This window comes from Larus michahellis, chromosome 1, assembly GCF_964199755.1.
Source record: "Larus michahellis chromosome 1, bLarMic1.1, whole genome shotgun sequence".
In the NCBI taxonomy this organism is placed as follows: Eukaryota; Metazoa; Chordata; class Aves; order Charadriiformes; family Laridae; genus Larus; species Larus michahellis.
In genome coordinates, this window is record NC_133896.1 from 195,516,343 (window position 1) to 195,534,822 (window position 18,480).

Here is an 18,480-nt window from a genome sequence, read left to right on the forward strand (position 1 = left end):
GGCAAATTATGAATTATTGCAATTTTATCTCCGTTCCCTGGGCAGCTCTAAGTGGAGGGAATTCAAAGTTCGGCTCATTTGTAACAATTCGGATATTGTGCGGTAACTTTGTGTTTTCCTACTTGATTTTTATGGGTAAATTTGTTTGATGCTGGCCAGGTCTGCTTTAAAAGAGGCACTAGTGGGAATAAAAATAAATGACACACACATGGACACGCACGCACACACACACACGCGCGCGCTGCTTATTACTTGCGTTGGATAAATCAGTGAAAAAAAAATTCATCCCGGAATGATCAACTTTTTCAGTGAATGAGCTCTCCCTTGACAGAAGTGGGAAATGATGTGCTCAGCTGGGGAATGTGTGCAAGTTTGTGGTGGTTTGGGAAGGACGCTGCAGATAACGCGAGTTTCGGTACTTTGTATCCCCGATGTGTGGAAATGTGCATCTTTATACGTGCGTGCATTTGTGCGGTAGGAGTCATCTTCTCATCTTCAGGAGTATAAGCTGAAGAAAGCGCTGCAAGATTCTTCCCCTCAGCAATGGTAGGACAAATGTCATCACTCAAAGAAACCTCATCCGTTTTAATCCAGCCAGACAACTCCCTTCTTTCAGATTTGATAAGTACCAGTGTCTGGCTGGTTCATGTTTGCTTCCTGTTAGATTTTAAAGCAGAGGCTGGGGATGTTTGTGGTTTGTTTGTTGTTGTTTGTTTTGTTCGTGTTTGGTTTTTTTTAACATTGAGTTAATTTGGCATAGTAGCTAAAATAAACGTGTCCAAAAATATATTTGAAGTGAGTTGCATCGAAAAGGTTATCTTGTGTTATATTTACTGAGTTTGGCAATAGTTCCCATTCTTGCCTGTCTTTTGTGATGGAGTTGAAAACATTTTCTTCGCTTTGTTGACTCACACATAAGCTGATAAACAATAATTCTGCAGAAATGACTGGAATAAGGGTCAAGTGTATTTTATCATGAATCCTTATGATAATCAGGATTTGTAAATTGGTATGAGTTGGAGATAGAAGCTTTTATTTACGTGCAGCAACTGGAACGAATAGGCACAAAGCTGTCAACTGCACAACTTTGTGAAGATGTCAAGTATTAATATTTTATTAACACACTTGCCCAAGGCTAAGAGGCACGCACACACGTGCCAAATATCTGCAGAAGGTGGGGACATGTGTAGAGGAACTGGGTAGCACCTCGGGTTTGGAAGCTGCTCTCATGGAAACTGGTAGTAGTGCCCCATGTTGTCTTCAGTGGGTACAAGACGAGGCCTAACTCAATAAAACAGGAGTGAAGAAATGTCAGTATAATGTATCACCTAACATCTGGACGGTTAATCCTTGTTTCTTTCCTTTTATTCTTTTACAGACTTTCTGCATCTCTCATTTGAATCCTTAGCTATCTGCTGTTATCAGCCCGGGAGATAGTGTGTCATGTAATCCTCTTCCCTGAATGCTAAAGTGCTGTAATTTTGATGGCCAAGCTAATCTGTCTCGATAAAGTTTTATTTTTCCATTGTTAAATTCAAAGGACAATGACTACTAATTACAAGTGACCTCTAACCAAAACACTAGCTAGGGTTTATCACCGGCGCTGATACAGGCTAACAGTAATTCCAGCATCAGCAGTACTAGGCACCCCGTTTCAAAGCTTTCAAAGAGACTTAACAGAACAAGGGGAGCCAGAAAGGAAAAAATATATATGCTCTGGGTAATTCGTCTGCTGCAAAAAATATAGTGAAAGTGTACAGGGATTCCATTTGCTGTGCTATATACCCCTTACAAATAATAATGACAGGGATGGGGAAGAAAGAAAAAAAACCCACCCCATCATAAATATTTTAACTGAAAACAGCACAGCAAAATCATACATAGGAAAGGTTGTTCTGGTAGACTGCCTGGTTTCCTGCTGCAGGCAGGTATAAAGAATCATTAGTGTTATTGTATATTAACAGCAAAAGATAGTAATAACAATGACAATTTGAGAGAATCATTGCTGTCCTATTAATGTCTTTGAGAACATTTGTTGTAAGGAAGCATTAGACTCTGAATACAGTATAATAAAATTAATTTTTCAAAAATATCCCAAATTATTTCCCATCTTATATTTTGTCTATGATGTTTGAATGGTTAATACTGTGGGAATTTTACAGATGAAGAGGTGAATTACAGAGTTGGGGGCCCTGTGTGTTTATTATAGCAGCTGAAAACCTTGCTGTGCTTTTGCAAATGAGTGGATCTAATAGACTGTGGGATCAGAGCCCAGGCTGCGGTCCTGATTAATACACGTATGCGTTTAAATCAAAGCAGGCGAAACATTATCTGCCCAAGTTTTGTGCAGGTACCTGTGATTTTTAGACAGATCGTTCTACAGGACCACTTGCAGGTTTCTGCAAGAACTATTGCAACATCTTAGACAGATGTGAGGTTGAGCAGTTTGCTTTGAGGTTCAGATCCTCTGGACAAGGACACAGCAAGGACACGGTGGAGGTGGACACGGAGTGGTGTCCGTTTCCCAATTTATGCAGTCACCCCTACATAAAAACACAAACCAAAACAGAAGAACATCTGATAATCGATCTCTATTTTTCTGAGACAGCATTAAGATTGAGGTGTGTTTCTGACTGGGAGGGGAAATGCCTTATCTTTCCCACATCCTTCTCTCCAGAACTTGTTTCCTTCCCACTCTTTTTCCTTGTCAGAAGCATCACCATCCTCCCCTCTGCCAAACTTAGTATCATCTTTGCCTCTTCTGTTTCCTCATGGGTCTTGGTACTCCCAGGTATCTCTTGACGCTTTTTCTTCATGTTACTTCTTTACGTTCCTCCTTCCTTTTGTTTGCAGCTGCCAAAGCATTAGTCCACACTGTGGCAACCTTCCAGCTTGATACTGCAACCTCCCGTTTCCCAACAAGCTCTTTTCTCCCACCTACGTTTTGCTCCCCGTCAGCATGACCCCTGCCAAAATCCTGCGTCTTTTGCTTTTCTTTCTGAAACATCTCCATGTAGACTTCTGTTCTGGAGTCTCTCTATAAGCCTGGTCTTTGTTTAGGCTTTGGAAATGGGGAACGTTTCCAGAGTTCCCCAGAACTATTGGCCTCAACCTCGCCGTTCACTGAAAGAGAGAAATGAGGAGGAAAGAAAATTAGCCAACCCTTGGGTCATTACAGTTTGTTCTGCTTCAGGTTTCCTTTCACCCTCATTACCTGGCTACAATAGGAGCCAAATTGGCCATTTCTTGATAAGGGTTATTCTGCGTTTGCTCGGTCTGCTGGTGTGCTCGGTCAGGCAGCCGTGCTGTGAACAGCAGCAGGCAGGGAGCTGGCGTGGTGGTACCCTTTCCACAAAGTGGTGTCTGCTAATAGCAAAGCTCCCTGTAATGAAGAATCCTTTCTAACGCAAATTACCCTGCTGCTGAGGTCAGTACATTTCAACAATACTTAATCTTTTTGTGTGCTCTTTTCTTCTCGGGCCTTTCTTAACAAAAGAAAAAACACTTTTTTTTTTTTTTTTTGAAGCATTCCTGTGCAGCTTCCGCATCAGGAAGGTTCATAGTGCTTTACAAAGCTGTCCCCATCAGGCTACCTGTATGACAGGTGCAGAAGTCGGGGCACCCGAGGGAAAACCATTCACCTGGAGGCCTGTGGCAGGATGCGATCCCACACACTGCCCAGTAGGTGCAAAAGTGAGTGGCGACACAGGCAGTTCACATGGCATTTCAAAACTCCCTTATGGTTTCTTGCTGGCCTGGCCTATCCAAACCTACTTGTCTCTGTCAAATTACTCTGGCCCAGCTGCCAACGTGCAGTTTCTTACCCTGCAGCGCAAATGAGGTAGCTAATTTATCTCTCTCTCATCAACAGATCTTGAATTACTTCTCATAGGGCATGAGGCCTCCACAGGGACTTCTAGAGCAGAGAAACCAAAATTCATTCCCGTGCGAGGCAGCAGCCTGCGGCTCCCATGCCTGCCCTGCTGCATGTCCTACAGGACTGGTACTGCGACCAAGGCTTCTTGGTGGTAACCTGCTTGGGACTCTTGGGCTGGAGGGGCTGCGTGGGGCAGAGCCGAGTCCTAGGAGGTGAGAGGAAGGGGAGAAAGAGAGATGGGGTATTCCTCGGACTCCTGAGGTGGGTCTGCAGAAGGGAGATATGTTTCTTTTTAAAGACTCGGGGCCCTATTTCTGCCTTTTGCTCAGTATTCTCTGTTTTCTGAAGCTGGTTGTTAGCATGGCATGTCATCTTACATGCTAAAGAGAATCCAGCCCTCGTTCTAGACTCCCGGGCTCAAATGTAGGCATATGAAGCCTGTTTAATCTCATAAGCAAGTGTTCTGGTTTGCAGAGAAGCCAAGCACCCACATCTTCAGCTCAAGTCACTGGGAATGGCCAGCCGTCTCCTCCTTTCCCCCCACAGGAGGGAACTAGATAGACAAGTTCCTGCTGCTTTTGTTCTTAGTCCTGTTATTGTGAATTAGCTTCTGTAGACACTCCAAGCATATCCGTATATTTTTCATGGAAAATGCCTCAGTGCTGTTGCTTCGGAGCATTGGCCCCTTGTCCAAGGGAATCCCTGCCACTGTATCAGATCTTTACATGGATAAAACACATGAATACTAGTGCTTACCTGCCCTATACACTCTTATTTTTTGTGGTCCTCCAAGACATAGGCCCTGTGGATGCTCCACCCTTCCTCCCCCCTGCAGGGTTTCACAAGCCACTGAGGGCTCAATTAGCACAGATTACTGCGGATGTTCATGCAGGAGAACCTATATGTCAATCTTATTGCATTAGCAATTTCCCACAGTGATGCACAATGAAAGCCTTTTAGGAAAAACAGATTTGAATGTGATATGGCTTGAACACAATGAAATGCTAATGTGATTCCATGGAAAACTGCTAACATGATGTATATGGAAAGCCTTTTGTGTGTGAAACATATCCCCCCATACGCGCTTGGCCAGGCTTTCTCACCTGGGAGGAAGGAAAGGTGGCCAGCAGTACTGCTGCTGCCTCTCCAGGCCTGCTGTCAGTCAGAGAGGAAGCACTTCTCGAAGTTCTTCCTTTTGAGTATTTTACTGATGATCTGTTGATCTGTATTTCACTTGTCAAGCTGTGTGATGCTAAATCTTCTGCAAAAGATGTCTGCTGTGTTAACACCGTAACCGAGTAAGTAACCCTTCAGGTAGACCTCCCAGATGTCTCTCTCTATCTGGCACCTTGGGTGTTGGTCAGGGAGCCCCTCTGCCAGGCTACAGCTAGGAGCATGGCTGGGGGTGCCCTGTCAATGTGGGGTGCTTAGAGGCAACAGACTCCCCAGCTAACTCCTGGTGTCACAGGTTACCTCTGAGTTTGTGGCATTAGATACCTGGCACAAGTAGGCAGCAGATCTCAGAAGCATGAGCTGCAGTCCTTGCATGGGGAGAACCAGGTGCCAGGGTTTCCATCGCCAGGATCAGAGGTTGCGGATCTGCCAGCGGGAGCCAGCCTCCCAGCAGTTCTGTGTATTCCCCCAAGAAATGAAGGTATTTGGCACCTCACTCATCTGGCCCTCAGGTCTCCTGTTGGGTAGATGGGATGTGCTACCCTGCAAGAAGCAGAGAACATTTGCTTTAGCCATGTCCCCTGTGTGCACTGTAAATGTACAACCAGAGCTCCAAAAGTGCATTCCTTTCTAACAACTTAAGACACTAAACTTTCAGGATAGGTTCCCATCAGACTTGAGCACCACAGCCTTGGTGAAGTAATTGTTCTTTAGATGTATCCTTATTCACAACGTTCTTAATGTCTAACTCTAAGCAAATCCTTTCCCTAAAATGGGTATTTGGGAATGGCTCCAAGAATGCCAGTGATTGATAACAAGGATTACAAGATCCGATTAGTGTGGATATAAACTTTACGCCAGCAATGAAGCCGAAATTCTTTTCTAGTCCCCTTCTTCCTTTGTGAAGTGTTTGTTCTGGAGGCACTTGGCTGCATGCTTTGTATTAGAGACCAGTCAGCGTCTATTTTAAAAGCAGGAACTCTATTTTTTGCGTATTTCCAACTGTTCCATTTTTAGAAACACCGATGGGCTTTGCTGCAGTTTCTCTGGGAATGGTGGGTATGTGAGGAATGCAGGACCGACTGTCTATAAAACGGGGATAACCAGAGCCATGGGAAGACATTTTGGCTCCCTGGGGCAGGTTGATGCACCTCCCCGTCATATCCCACTGCCTCCTGCGGTCTCCCACAAATAGGTCTTTCGGAGCTCTCCCATGGCATGTGCGCCCCTTGGCCTCTGGCTCTGCGGGAGGAAGGGAGCTGAGAGAGGGGCTCTTCCTCAGAGCTGCCGGTCTGAGCCTGAGCAAGGCAGCCACAGGAAGGGATAAGGCAGAGACTGGGTGAATGGATCTTCCTCCCGCCTGCAGGGAGCGGGGCGTGGGGCAGCGAAGAGGATGTGTCCCTGTGGGATTGCATCTCAGAAACTTCGGTGTGGCCCAGCCAGGGAACACAATGCGGTTCACTCCATATAAACATCACAGTCGCTGGTTTCCTTTAAAAATTAATACCGAGGAAGGAAATGCAGTCAAAGAGAGATCATAGTGATAAATCAGTACAGTTTCATATCTTCGCACAGGCTTTGGTTGTGGTAATTTTGTGGGGTGCCTTCAAATATTGTGGGAGATTTTCAAAGACACGAATCAGTGAGGAGTCCAGCCCTCTGGTTTGGGTTTACCCTGAGCAGCAAGATGCAGGTAGCCCAGGGGCCAAGGCCAGCGTAGCCATGTTAGGTAGTGCCGCACCTGAAGAGAGGGGCTCTTGGTCATAGTAGGAAACACAGGATTGGAAGGGCTCATCTCAAGGGGTTTTCCAGTCCCTCCTTCCTTCCCATGGCCAGAGCAGTTATTCTTGAAGAAAGACATGTAATCTGCACTCACTCCAGCAGCAGTAGCTATCCCAATGCACATCTGTCCCATTCATATGTTCCCCCTGTTCCTTCAAGTGGACACAAAAGGCAGATTGCCCCTATCTTGCTTGCAGCAGCCTTTTGCACGTTGGCGTACCGCTACCATGTCCATGTCCCTCTCTTCTCCCCATCTTAAGTTGCACTAACAAAGCTTTGTTGAAGCATCTGTCGATGTGCTCAGCCAGCGTGGTCCCACTGCAGGAATTGGTACGTCCCTTCCCAGTCAGGCACCACGGGCATACCAAAAGTGAGCTGGGTACTTAATTTTCTTTTGTGGCTGAATTTACGCCTCTTAAACACATCCACAAGTGTTTGGCCTATGGAAATTTGTGTAGCTGTGTTAAGGTGGGCAGCTTATATCTTTCCTTCTCTATATCAAATGAGAATGTGTTATTCCTATCAAGAGAAGCTCGATGACGCTGAGCAGATGAGTTAATATTTGAGTGGTTCCACAAGCTCAGAAAAACTATTTGGAAGTCATAGATTTTTAGGCACTGGCATCAAATTTTTTCCTTATTTTATCCGGGAGGTAGTGAATTCAGTGAAGACTCCACAGTGTGGATAGGTGGCCGGGGAGGCTGTGGGATTTGCTCTTTAATATGGGTAGCTTCACATAAAGTTCAATGTAGAAGGCCTTTCAGAACAAACCTGAAAAAAATTAAGAAAATTAGTTTCAGAAGTTTGCATTATTCATTTAAGCTTGTAGGAATAAACAATGAGACGTTGCCAGGGCTGTGTGAAACATGGATAAATTTGAGTCTCAAGTACTTTACCTCCTATCATTGCAGCTGTTTTCTATTGGAGCAGTCCAGGGTCAAACCAGGAAGAAATTTAGTTTCTTAATTAAAAAAAAAAAAAAAGAATAACCTTCTTTACATCCCATTTAATTAAAACCCTGGGTGTCAGGTTCTGTGGTTGTGGAAGAACTCGGTAATGTTGTAATGAATAATTCATTCACTGTATTTTGTTGGGTGCAAAAGACAGTGTTTTCAGATAGGTTCATAACAGCACCCTTGTCTGGCTGGTTCCAAGCACAAGAAGCCCCGAGGAATCCCAAATGATGTTGTGGGTACCACGAGTGGAACATGAGTCTTTTCAAGTGATTTATGTGTGTCAAGAGTAACATTGGCCACTGTTCCCAAGCCATGAGCTGGTCACTGGCGTGGCAGCAATGATGGCTGTGCACCTCAGACACTTCCACGCTGCTCCTCTGGAGTGAATGCACGCGTGAAACCTCTCCTGCCCAGCTCTGGTCTGCTGCACCTGCAAAACCCTGGTGCCAGGATTGGTGCTTCAGGATAAGGGTGTGGGAGCAGGCCCAGGGCAAGGTTGGTGAGGTTCCTCACTCATTTGAGGCCCAAGTATTTGTAAACACACTTTTATTTATTTACTTATTTATTTTAGAACCTTTTCCTCTGCTAAGGTGTGGAATATCCCCAAAGCAAGTGGCAGTGACGATGTGATCTGGGAAGTTCCTTTCCAGCCCTGGGTGTCCATCTGCCAGCAGGGCACGTTTGAAACGAAATCAAGACTCGATTACACTGAGAAAACTCACATGCTTCTCTCTTTTGTTGGAGGCAGAAGTAACTGAATCAGTGATAGGTAAAAATAGCTAACCAAGGGCATGTCCACAGCATTCCTCTTTACATTGTTTGGCTGAAATAATTTTCTCCCTTCCAATTCTGTTGTGATTTAGTCACTGAGCGGCAGACTTCCAGCTATAATTGTCTCACTACTCCATTTTCCAGCTGCGTGCATCTCCAAGAACTGCACAGCTTATGTCTAGACGACCCTCTGAGAAATCTCCCTCTGTGGCCTTACTTAGCTGTTGCAGTGACACCGAGACTGATGATGTCAGCCATTTCCGAGACTGATAGCCATGCCCCTCACGGCTCAGTTCGCCGAGGCAGCCGCTCCGAGTGGAGGCAGTATCTTGGAGCTTTATTCCAAGACCAGCTGCACACACACATCTGCACACACGTGCACTTACACACACATGCACTTACACACACGTGCACAGATGAGCTTTTGAGGGAGGTTAGGCACTGTGCTTTAACACAGTTGTGTTTTAAGCCTGTTTTCTATAGCATCTGTGCAATTTTCCTTTTTGACTTCTGCATAAGGCTTGGAATGAAATGTAACAAGGACTGGTACAATTCCTCTGCTACGCCCATGGGAATTGAGTTAGAGGGGAACTTCATCAGCGTGTTGGCCTGCACAGGCATTCTGCTGAGGGATGATGTGAATCTTCCCCAACGCAGTGGATCCTTTTTACATTAAGTGAAATGTAAATTTCTCGAAATCTTTCCATAGTGGAGGTATCAGCATGCTGCCACGTGAGACTCAGAGGAGGACAAGCTTAATTTCCATGAGCTCTGGAACCCCTCTTACTGACTTCAGCAGGACTGGCTCAAATCAGGAGTCAGAAAGCCTGTGATGATGGTGTTTCATCTGTTTTCTCTGTTCTTGGTGTGTCAGGTTCTTTAGTAGCACAGTGGAAGTTACTGTAGTGAAATTCTTGGAGGAACATATTTCTCCTCCTAACTTGAGGACCTACAAGCTACTTCTAGACTGGGGGGTGAAAAATGGGCTTAGAAGTAGGAGAAAGTATCCCAGTCCCCTTCACTCCGTGTGCATGTTGCTGGGTCTTAGCCTGGCAGTCATTCAGACTTGTGAGACTCATCTCACCCAGCATTAGCTGCATGCAGTGCCTGGTTTTGCTGATCTTTTTCTAGGTGTTTAGGATGGAATGGTTCATGCCACGTACACGCATGTTTTTATCAAGTACATATTTAGGGACTTGAGGGTCACTAGGTCAGATATGAACGTCAACAGCTGGGACATGTTTATGTGGCCGAGTAAATTCTACTGAAGGGCTGTTTCCATACTAATAAGTGAAATGTTCCTGATACTGTTCTTAACCTTGAGGCCAACTGGGATGGAGAGGCTTGCTTCCATGCAACAGCGAGACACCCTCCAAAACAGGGTAGCTCTATGTAGATTTCTTATTAGGAATGACCCCTGGTCTCTGCTAACTGCTTAACCATACACGAGAATTATTTGGGAGAGTGCTAATGGCACAGATCAAAGCCATTCCAGATATTGTGGTAATAATTTATGCAAAGTTCTCATGCTCAGAAATGTTCCCCAGCAGTAGTGTAGCCATAGCTACGGTAGGCACCCTATGTTTAGGGAGAGCGGAGCAAGTGAACTGGGCTGAAACATTTCCAGTCCCACCTTCTTTCCCTCCTGCAGACCACAGAAACAAAAGGGTAGGTCCAACTCACATGCCATATGTCTTCTGTCTCTCCCCTAAAGCAAGCTTCAGATCTTAGGCTAAACTCGGCAATGGAATAAAGAATCATAGAATCATAGAATTGTAGAATCATTTAGGTTGGAAAAGACCCTTGGGATCCTCGAGTCCAACCATCAACCCCACTCTACAAAGCTCTCCCTTACACCATATCCCTTAACACCACATCTAAATGAGTCTTAAACACATTCAGGGATGGTGACTCCACCACCTCCCTGGGCAGCCTATTCCAGTGTCTGACCACTCTTTCTGTGAAGAATTGTTTCCTAATGTCCAGCCTAAACCTACCCTGTTGCAGCTTGAACCCATTCCCTCTTGTTCTATCACTAATTACCTGTGAGAAGAGACCAGCACCAACCTCTCTACAATGTCCTTTCAAGTAGTTGTAGAGAGCGATGAGGTCTCCCCTCAGCCTCCTCTTCCTCAAACTAAACAGTCCCAGCTCCTTCAGTCGCTCCTCATAAGATTTATTCTCCAGGCCCTTCACCAGCTTCGTTGCCCTCCTCTGCACTCGCTCCAGCACCTCGATATCTCTCTCATATTGAGGTGCCCAGAACTGGACACAATACTCAAGGTGTGGCCTCAGCAGTGCTGAGTACAGGGGGACAATCACCTCCCTCCTTCTGCTGGTCACACTATTTCTAATACAAGCCAGGATGCCATTGGCCCTCTTGGCCACCTGGGCACACTGCTGGCTCATGTTCAGCCACTTGTCAATTAGAACCCCCAGGTCCTTTTCTGCCAGGCAGCTCTCCAGCCACACTTCCCCAAGCCTGTAGCGATGCATGGGGTTGTTGTGGCCCAAGTGCAGGACCTGGCACTTGGCCTTGTTGAAGCTCATTCCATTAGCATTGGCCCATTGGTCCAATCTATCCAAGTCTCTCTGTAGAGCCTCCCTATCCTCATGTAGATCAACACTCCCGCTCAGCTTCGTGTCATCTGCAAACTTGCTGAGGATACACTCTACGTCCTTATCAAGGTCATCAGTAAAGATGTCAAACAGAAATGGTCGCAACACCGAGCCCTGAGGGACACCACTTGTGACCGGTCGCCAGCTGGATTTAAATCCATTGACCACCACTCTTTGGGACCGCCCATCCAGCCAGTGCTTGATCCAGCAGATCGTATGCTCATCCAGGCCATGAGCCGCCAGTTTTTCTGTGAGAATTCTGTGGGGGACAGTGTCAAATGCTTTTCGAAAGTCTACGTAGACAATGTCCACAGCCTTTCCCTCATCCAATAATCGGATCATCTTGTCATAGAAGGAGATCAGGTTCGTCAGGCAGGACCTGCCTCTCATAAACCCATGCTGACTAGGCCTGATCCCCTGCTTGTCCATTATATGACTTGTAATGGCACTCAAGATGATCTGCTCCATGACCTTCCCTGCTACCGAGGTCAGACTGACAGGCCTATAGTTTCCCGGATCCTCCTTTCTGCCTTTTTTGTAGATGGGCGCTACATTTGCTGCCCTCCAGTCCATTGGGACCTCCCCAGTTAGCCATGACTTCAGGTAGATAATGGAAAGTGGCTTGGCGAGCACATTTGCCAACTCTTTCAGCGCTCTTGGATGTAACCCATCCGGTCCCATAGACTTGTGCGCATCCAAGCGGCGTAGCAGGTCACTGATCACTTCCTCTTTCATTGTGATGACCTCGTTCAGCTTCCCCTCCCTGTCTCCTAGCTCATGAGGCTGGGTGCCCAGGGAACAGCTAGTTCCACTGCTAAAGACTGAGGCAAAGTAGGCATTGAGCACCTCAGCCTTCTCCTCATCCTTTGTGACAATGTTTCCCTCTGCATCCAATAAGGGAGGGAGATTTTCCCTAATCCTGCTTTCGTTGTTAATGAACTTATAGAAACATTTTTTGTTATCCTTAACAGCTGTAGCTAGGTTGAGCTCTAGCTGCGCTTTGGCTCTCCTAATTTTCTCCCTGCATAGCTTCGCTATATCCTTATAGTCTTCATGAGAGACCTGCCCCCTCTTCCAGAGGTCATAGACTCTCCTTTTGTTCTTGAGGTCCAGCCAAAGGTCCCTATTTAGCCAGGCCGGTCTCCTTCCCCACCTACTTGTTTTTCGGCACACGGGGACAGCCTCCTCCTGTGCCTTTAAGACTTCTCTCCTGAAGTATGTCCAGCCTTCCTGGGCTCCTATATCCTTCAGGGCAGCCTCCCAAGGGATTTTGTCAAGCAGTCTTCTGAACAGATTTACAGCATGGAGGACTGGCTGTGTTTGGTCTTGACCAGTCACTTACCTGACAGATAGACAAAGCCCTCCTTGTAGTCCCAGATGAGGGAATCGTGTTAGAGATGTACCCTGAATGATGCCTGACTCATACTGACGATAGTTCATCATATTGTCACAGAGGGAGATAGAGGTGACCAGACCAGGACTTCCATCATGGTACGTCCCAGGGCTTGATACATGTAGTGGGGTTGTGATCAAACCTGTAACACTTCCCTCCCCCTACACCACTCACAAGCGATGAGCGTTGAGAAACATGATGGATCATCGTCACAGAAAATACATCAAACGTGGTTTTGAAATGTTTCAATGCTGGAAGTTTCCAGTTGGGTAGGCAAGTTGCCTGTTAGAAAAAGCATGCAGCTTAAGCAAATACTGTCCTGAAAGATTGTTAAAATTAAATTGTGAATTGACATCTCTATCGTTACAGCCCTGGAGCAGAGTGTCTGCCTAGGTATTTCATAATGGAGTATGTAAGCCTAGCAACACATGGCTTAGGCTGCTGAATTATGCAGTATTATGTAATTTAATAACATTAAACTAGGATGTTCTGATAATAATATTATTTGAAAGCTGTTTAGTTTATTTAATACCATTTGTATGTTGTATGTCAGTTGAATTCGGGGGAAAAAAGATTTTAGAAGAAACTGAGGGGAGCAGGGTAGGAAATTGTGCAACGTATTTATCTGAGACTACATCACATGGCCTGCAAAGCACGGCTTTTGCTTTTATACACATAGTCTTGGCGACTCTCCCACTAGCAACAATAGTGCTCGGACTCAAACTGATGTCACTGTTGAGTTATTTAATTTGACTGAAGGAGATTAATGTGTTTATTTAAAACCTTGGTCAAAATGGAAAAGAAAATCTTGGGACAATACTTTTACGTGAACATTGTATGTTTTCATATCTGATGTTTGTAACATTGCATTAACTTATCAGGGGCAGTTGTTTACACACACTAACGCCTGGGAGACCCTCTCAGATAAGAAGTGTGAGCCATTTTCCCTCTCAGCCTGCAGCAGAGGCTGCTGCACCACTACTGCTCCTGTGGGCTTTCGTCCCAGGCTCTTCTCGCTTCCTGCTGCTGCTTTCAGGGCTGATCCACAGAGATCCCAGCATGGTTTCATTTTCTTGCTTGAGGATGAGCTTGGTGCTGCCAAGCCATGACAGCAGCTCGGTGGTGGGTCCTCCCCAGGTTCTCACCAGGGCAGTGAGGGACGGGCACCTCCACTGCACAGGATGCCTGGATGGGGCTGGCGCTGGGCTCTGCAGGCTGAGCCTGCTCCCACAAAGGCTGGAGACCTCCTGCCTTCATTTTATCCACATAATGTTTTACAAGCCGCTTGAGGGTTTTTTCCTGTGATAAATCATTCTGAACTTATTTCGTTCTCACATGTACCCTCTAAGTGTTTGGAACAGACTTCGGTTTTGACTAAGAGGCATTAGTAACTATCCAGTTAAATGCTCCAGGTCATTGGATTTTTACTAATACAGAGCGGGGAAAAAATCTGGAATCTGAAGTTTCTCTTTGCGGTGTGGGACAAGTTTGGACTGTTCCGTGGAATTGATTGCTGAATGGCGCAAGTGAGGGGATTTCTGCCGTGCTCTGTCAAGAGCCTCTCTTGACAGTTGGGGATAACTGGACATACACGTAGATTAATAATGTTGAAATTGCATAAGGCAGAGCTCAGTGCTGTGGTGGGTGCCTGAAGTAAGGTGTGCCTTCTCTTCCTTCCAGTTTTGTAGTCCCTCTGTTCATATTTTCATGCAGCCTCCTGTCCGCTGTTACTCAAAACGTGAATCTCCTGGGGCAATAGCAGCTTCTGATGGGACTTGCGACATGCCAAAGAGTTACTTTTATGCTTTCTCCTCTGTGGGGCCAAGTGCTTCCATCTCCCTAGCCTCTGTGAAAGGCTTTTGGGGAGTTTGAGCCCCTGCCCTCATCATTGCTGCACTTGTGGAAGAAGGGAAAAAGCTCCTTATGTTTACATGGATCTGCATTTCTCAGGGTGCTGGGGGTCTTAAAGGGTAACACAGTGGGGCAGAGGAATGGGCATGAGAACAAAACGGAAGAGCCAGGAGGAAAACAGCTCTAGGCAGTTACTGGTCCTCAGCAAACACTGCATGTTGTCTAAGAGGCTCTGAAGCCCCGGGCCATGTGTGCTTACCCTGCAGCATGCTCCAGAGCTGTGTGGTGCTAAGCATATGAGACTATGCTGAGGAACCAGTCTTTGGGATTGGCCTCAAGTCTCAATATGTTGTAGCTGTGCCTGCACTCAGTGTCCCCAGGTGCCCTTTGAACTCTTACAATTTCAGGAAACTGCAGAATAATATGGTTTGTGAAGCCCCGCTGCTCCCGACAGTGGGCAATATCTCTCTGTCCCCTCAGTGGCTGCATATAAGTAGTGCTGAGGACTATGTCCAGGCCTTACTGGTGGGGAGCAAGAAGGACCGAAGTCCTCCCACAAGGGTGGAGTAGAGCAGTCATGGAGCTGCTTCTCTGGAGGCATCCATTTAGAAGACGCTTCTCTGGAGGCATCCATTTATAAGCTGGCCTCATCTCCTGTTTTAAGTGCCCTCTGTATAGTTCAGTCCTTTGGACTTGGTATGCACAGGGGGTCCATGAAGTATTTTTAAAGCAGTAAATAGCTTGACATACAAGGACGATTTCCTCAGAGTTCCAGTCAGTGGAAATATGTCATTTTCAGCTAAAATTAGACTGGCTCCAGCTACATTTAAAAAAAAAAAAAAAAAAGAAAAACTCGCAACAACTAAACTCTTTCTGTTGGACTTTGTCAGATGTAGCAACTCCTAGCAGAAATAACTCAGGATCCATCCAGCACAAACTGTGTCCAAAAGTCTGTGATTTTCATCCAAAAAACTTTGAATTGTTGGAGAGAGCAAAACAGACTGGCTAGGCAAACAAGGTTTTCCCCTGCATATGAAACAATGTAAATAAGCGTAGAGAATAGTGATAGATCTTTCAAACGCACTACATGAAATCTTGCGTATTTGAATTTTAAATTAATTTTACAGTTAATATTTTACAACTCTTGACAGTTGAGTGAGATTGGAAGGGCAGAGAGGGAGTTGAAGTCACGACAATATTCTACTCATTACTTCTGTAAAATTTGATATTACAGATTTAATTTTGTAGAAGGTGCTTGAGCTGAACCTACAGCTACCAGCATAAAGAAAAAAGGTACATTTTCTTTTGTGCTAAATAGAACCCCAACCCTGCAACAATTTGCCTAGTGCATTAAACCTAAACATAAATTGAAGTGACTGGACACTTAATGCTTTCCAAGGTCCAACTCTAAAATGAGTGTGGAGGGTAGTGGGAAGGAGAGGCTTGGACCCAAAGTAAACAGCAAAAAAGAAACAGAAAACCATTGAAAATTAAATACACATTTTGAATGATTTCTCTTTCAAAAGATTTTATTGAAGGAACAATGAAAGGAGTGTGTGAAACCTAATGATGTATTGTGTTGTTATTGCAGGCTTCATCAGCAGTTTCTTGATGTTTGGAAAGTTCTGAGACCCACCCCATTGGACTATTTGTAACCAGTGCCTAAGACTACAAAAACGTATGTGTGGAAGAACCTTTCCTTGAAGGAAGTGTCCATCTCAATATTGTGGAAACTCCGTGCAAGCCTTGCAAGGCAGGAGAGCGATTTGTGCTTCCATTGACACTCGTCTGTAATCTCTGCTTCTTATGCACTCCAGCACCCCTATCAGTTCCTTGTTCTCCTTTACCAGCCCTGCAGTGAAAAGGCTGCTGGGCTGGAAACAAGGAGATGAAGAGGAAAAGTGGGCAGAAAAAGCTGTTGATTCCTTGGTGAAGAAGTTAAAGAAGAAAAAAGGTGCCATGGAAGAACTGGAAAGGGCTCTGAGCTGCCCGGGTCAGCCCAGTAAATGTGTCACGATCCCACGTTCCTTGGATGGGCGGCTGCAGGTGTCTCACCGCAAGGGGCTTCCCCACGTCATATACTGCAGAGTGTGGCGCTGGCCTGATTTACAGTCTCACCATGAGTTGAAACCACTGGAATGTTGTGAGTTCCCATTTGGCTCAAAACAGAAAGAAGTGTGCATTAACCCCTACCATTACCGGCGGGTGGAAACCCCAGGTAATTATATCATCTGCAAATGATTCACATCTCCCTATTAGCTCTTGCACTGGCAGGTCTCGTCTTGGTGCATACTACTGAGTTCTGCTCTGAAATCTGAAAAGGCAGGCTCCATTTGATGGAAGGGCCCTGGGTCTTTCCCTGCCTGGTGGTGCTACAGGTCCGTCAGGTGGGAGTAAGGAGCAACTTGCTCCGGGGGGTCCATGGGGTCCGTGGGGTCCACGTCCCATCAACCCCCGAGGGCGCCCGGATCTTGTCCAGGGTGCTGAAAACGCGCTCCCTCTCCGCGGACGTGGGTGCTGGCTGCTCTCTGAACCCTCCTTCTGCAAACTGGTGGCCATTGGCATGACCTCTAGGCACTGTCCTAGACTTACCACCCTGTCTAGATTTATGCCGCATTGTCTGAAAACCAACAGTTGTCTCATTAATCCACAGGAAAAGTGTATCTCTGTCTCTTTCTTTAAAGATTACAGTTGCAGTTAAGATGGCTTATTTTGCTGTGGATATGAAACCAGGTCAGTTGATTCTTCCAAAAATGCCTCGTGGCCTGCCTTCCGTGGGATTTACTTACCTGAATGGATAGTTTGTGGCAAATAAATCACCCAAGATCCCATAAGACTTTGAATTTTTCCACTGATGATCCTTAGACTGGACTTGGTCAGCACTGAAAACTCATGACCTCACTGAAGGGTCACTGAAGCTTTGCGTCAGTGAAACAGCTGTTAAAAAATTACAGTGTTCAGTGTTGACTTCTATGAGGATCTTAGAAAGCAGGGCTGGCAGAGATCTTGAGCAGTCATCCTGTTCTCCTCTGCCCCTACTCCCAAAACAAAACAAATTACCAGGTACATTCCTGACAGATGTTTTTCTAATGAGCTCTAAAAATCCCATGTGATAGAGGCTCTACAGCCTCCCCAGGCAAATGAATCTCTTGCTTTGCTATCCTTACAGTTCAAAATGATTTCTCATGTCTAACCTAGCTCTCCCTTGCTGCCAAAAATCACAGTAATTTAATTTACTAATGGATACGGTTGGTAAGTGTATACTTATTATTCTGTGATTACTCTTTGTCTGGCATGAACTTTACTCTGAGGTGACATTGGGATCAGATAAGTGAACTGTGGGATGTTTCTTTTCACACAGATGAAATAAGGGAAAGACGTTTGTTAAAAACAACAGGGGCTGCTCCCTTTTCTGACAGTCCTTCCACTGCAGCGGAGCTGTCATCTTGAAGTTGTATCTGAACTGCTGTAAACATTGTCACAACTAAAATTTTACAGCTGCAGCGAGTGGTGCGTGTTGTCAACAGTTTTCAGTGGAAAGAGCTGATCTCCTGCCTTGCTAAAATAAACTCTTCAAGAATCCAAGAAAAGATGCTCATAAAATATCCCACTTTGTGTATCTTTCTCTTTGAAGGCTGCAGTCTTTAGTGTCTTCTCATTTCTTCTGGTGTAACTCCAGTGTAGTTAATGGAGTCTCCTCAGTGTGGTAGCTGACAGCACTGCACAGTGCTGTTTTCAACCCCAGTCTTCTGATCTGTTCAGTGCCAGCTAACAAACGCTAGTACTGGGATAAGCCAGCAGCTGCTAAATGGCTGCCAAAGCATATTGTTCTGGCCCTGAAACTCAGAAGTTTTCAGCTGTGAACGTCTCTCCTGTTTGTCTGTGCACCAGACTGGCTGCATCTCTACTAGTAAATGAGACGGGGCCAAGGTGCAGGTCTGAGTATTGCTGAAATGGCAGTGTGTTCCTGGGTGCAGCTTTGAACCGTGCAGACTCGCATGGACTAGCAGTTCTCAGGGTGCAGGGCTTAGCCCACAGGAGGGACTTTGGGCACTTGG

The 18,480-nt window shown here is 45.7% G+C and overlaps 1 protein-coding gene across 2 annotated transcripts in view; it reads left to right on the top strand.

The window, feature by feature from the left end:
• The window catches only part of SMAD9 (SMAD family member 9), a 39,368-nt gene that overhangs the window by 899 nt on the left and 19,989 nt on the right, over window positions 1-18,480 (top strand). For both annotated transcript variants that reach the window (XM_074567407.1, XM_074567415.1), the window contains exon 2: window positions 16,014-16,640. In XM_074567407.1, the coding sequence (XP_074423508.1) occupies window positions 16,229-16,640 (412 nt within the window). In that variant the 5' untranslated portion in view covers window positions 16,014-16,228. The remainder of the gene's footprint in view (window positions 1-16,013; window positions 16,641-18,480) is intronic.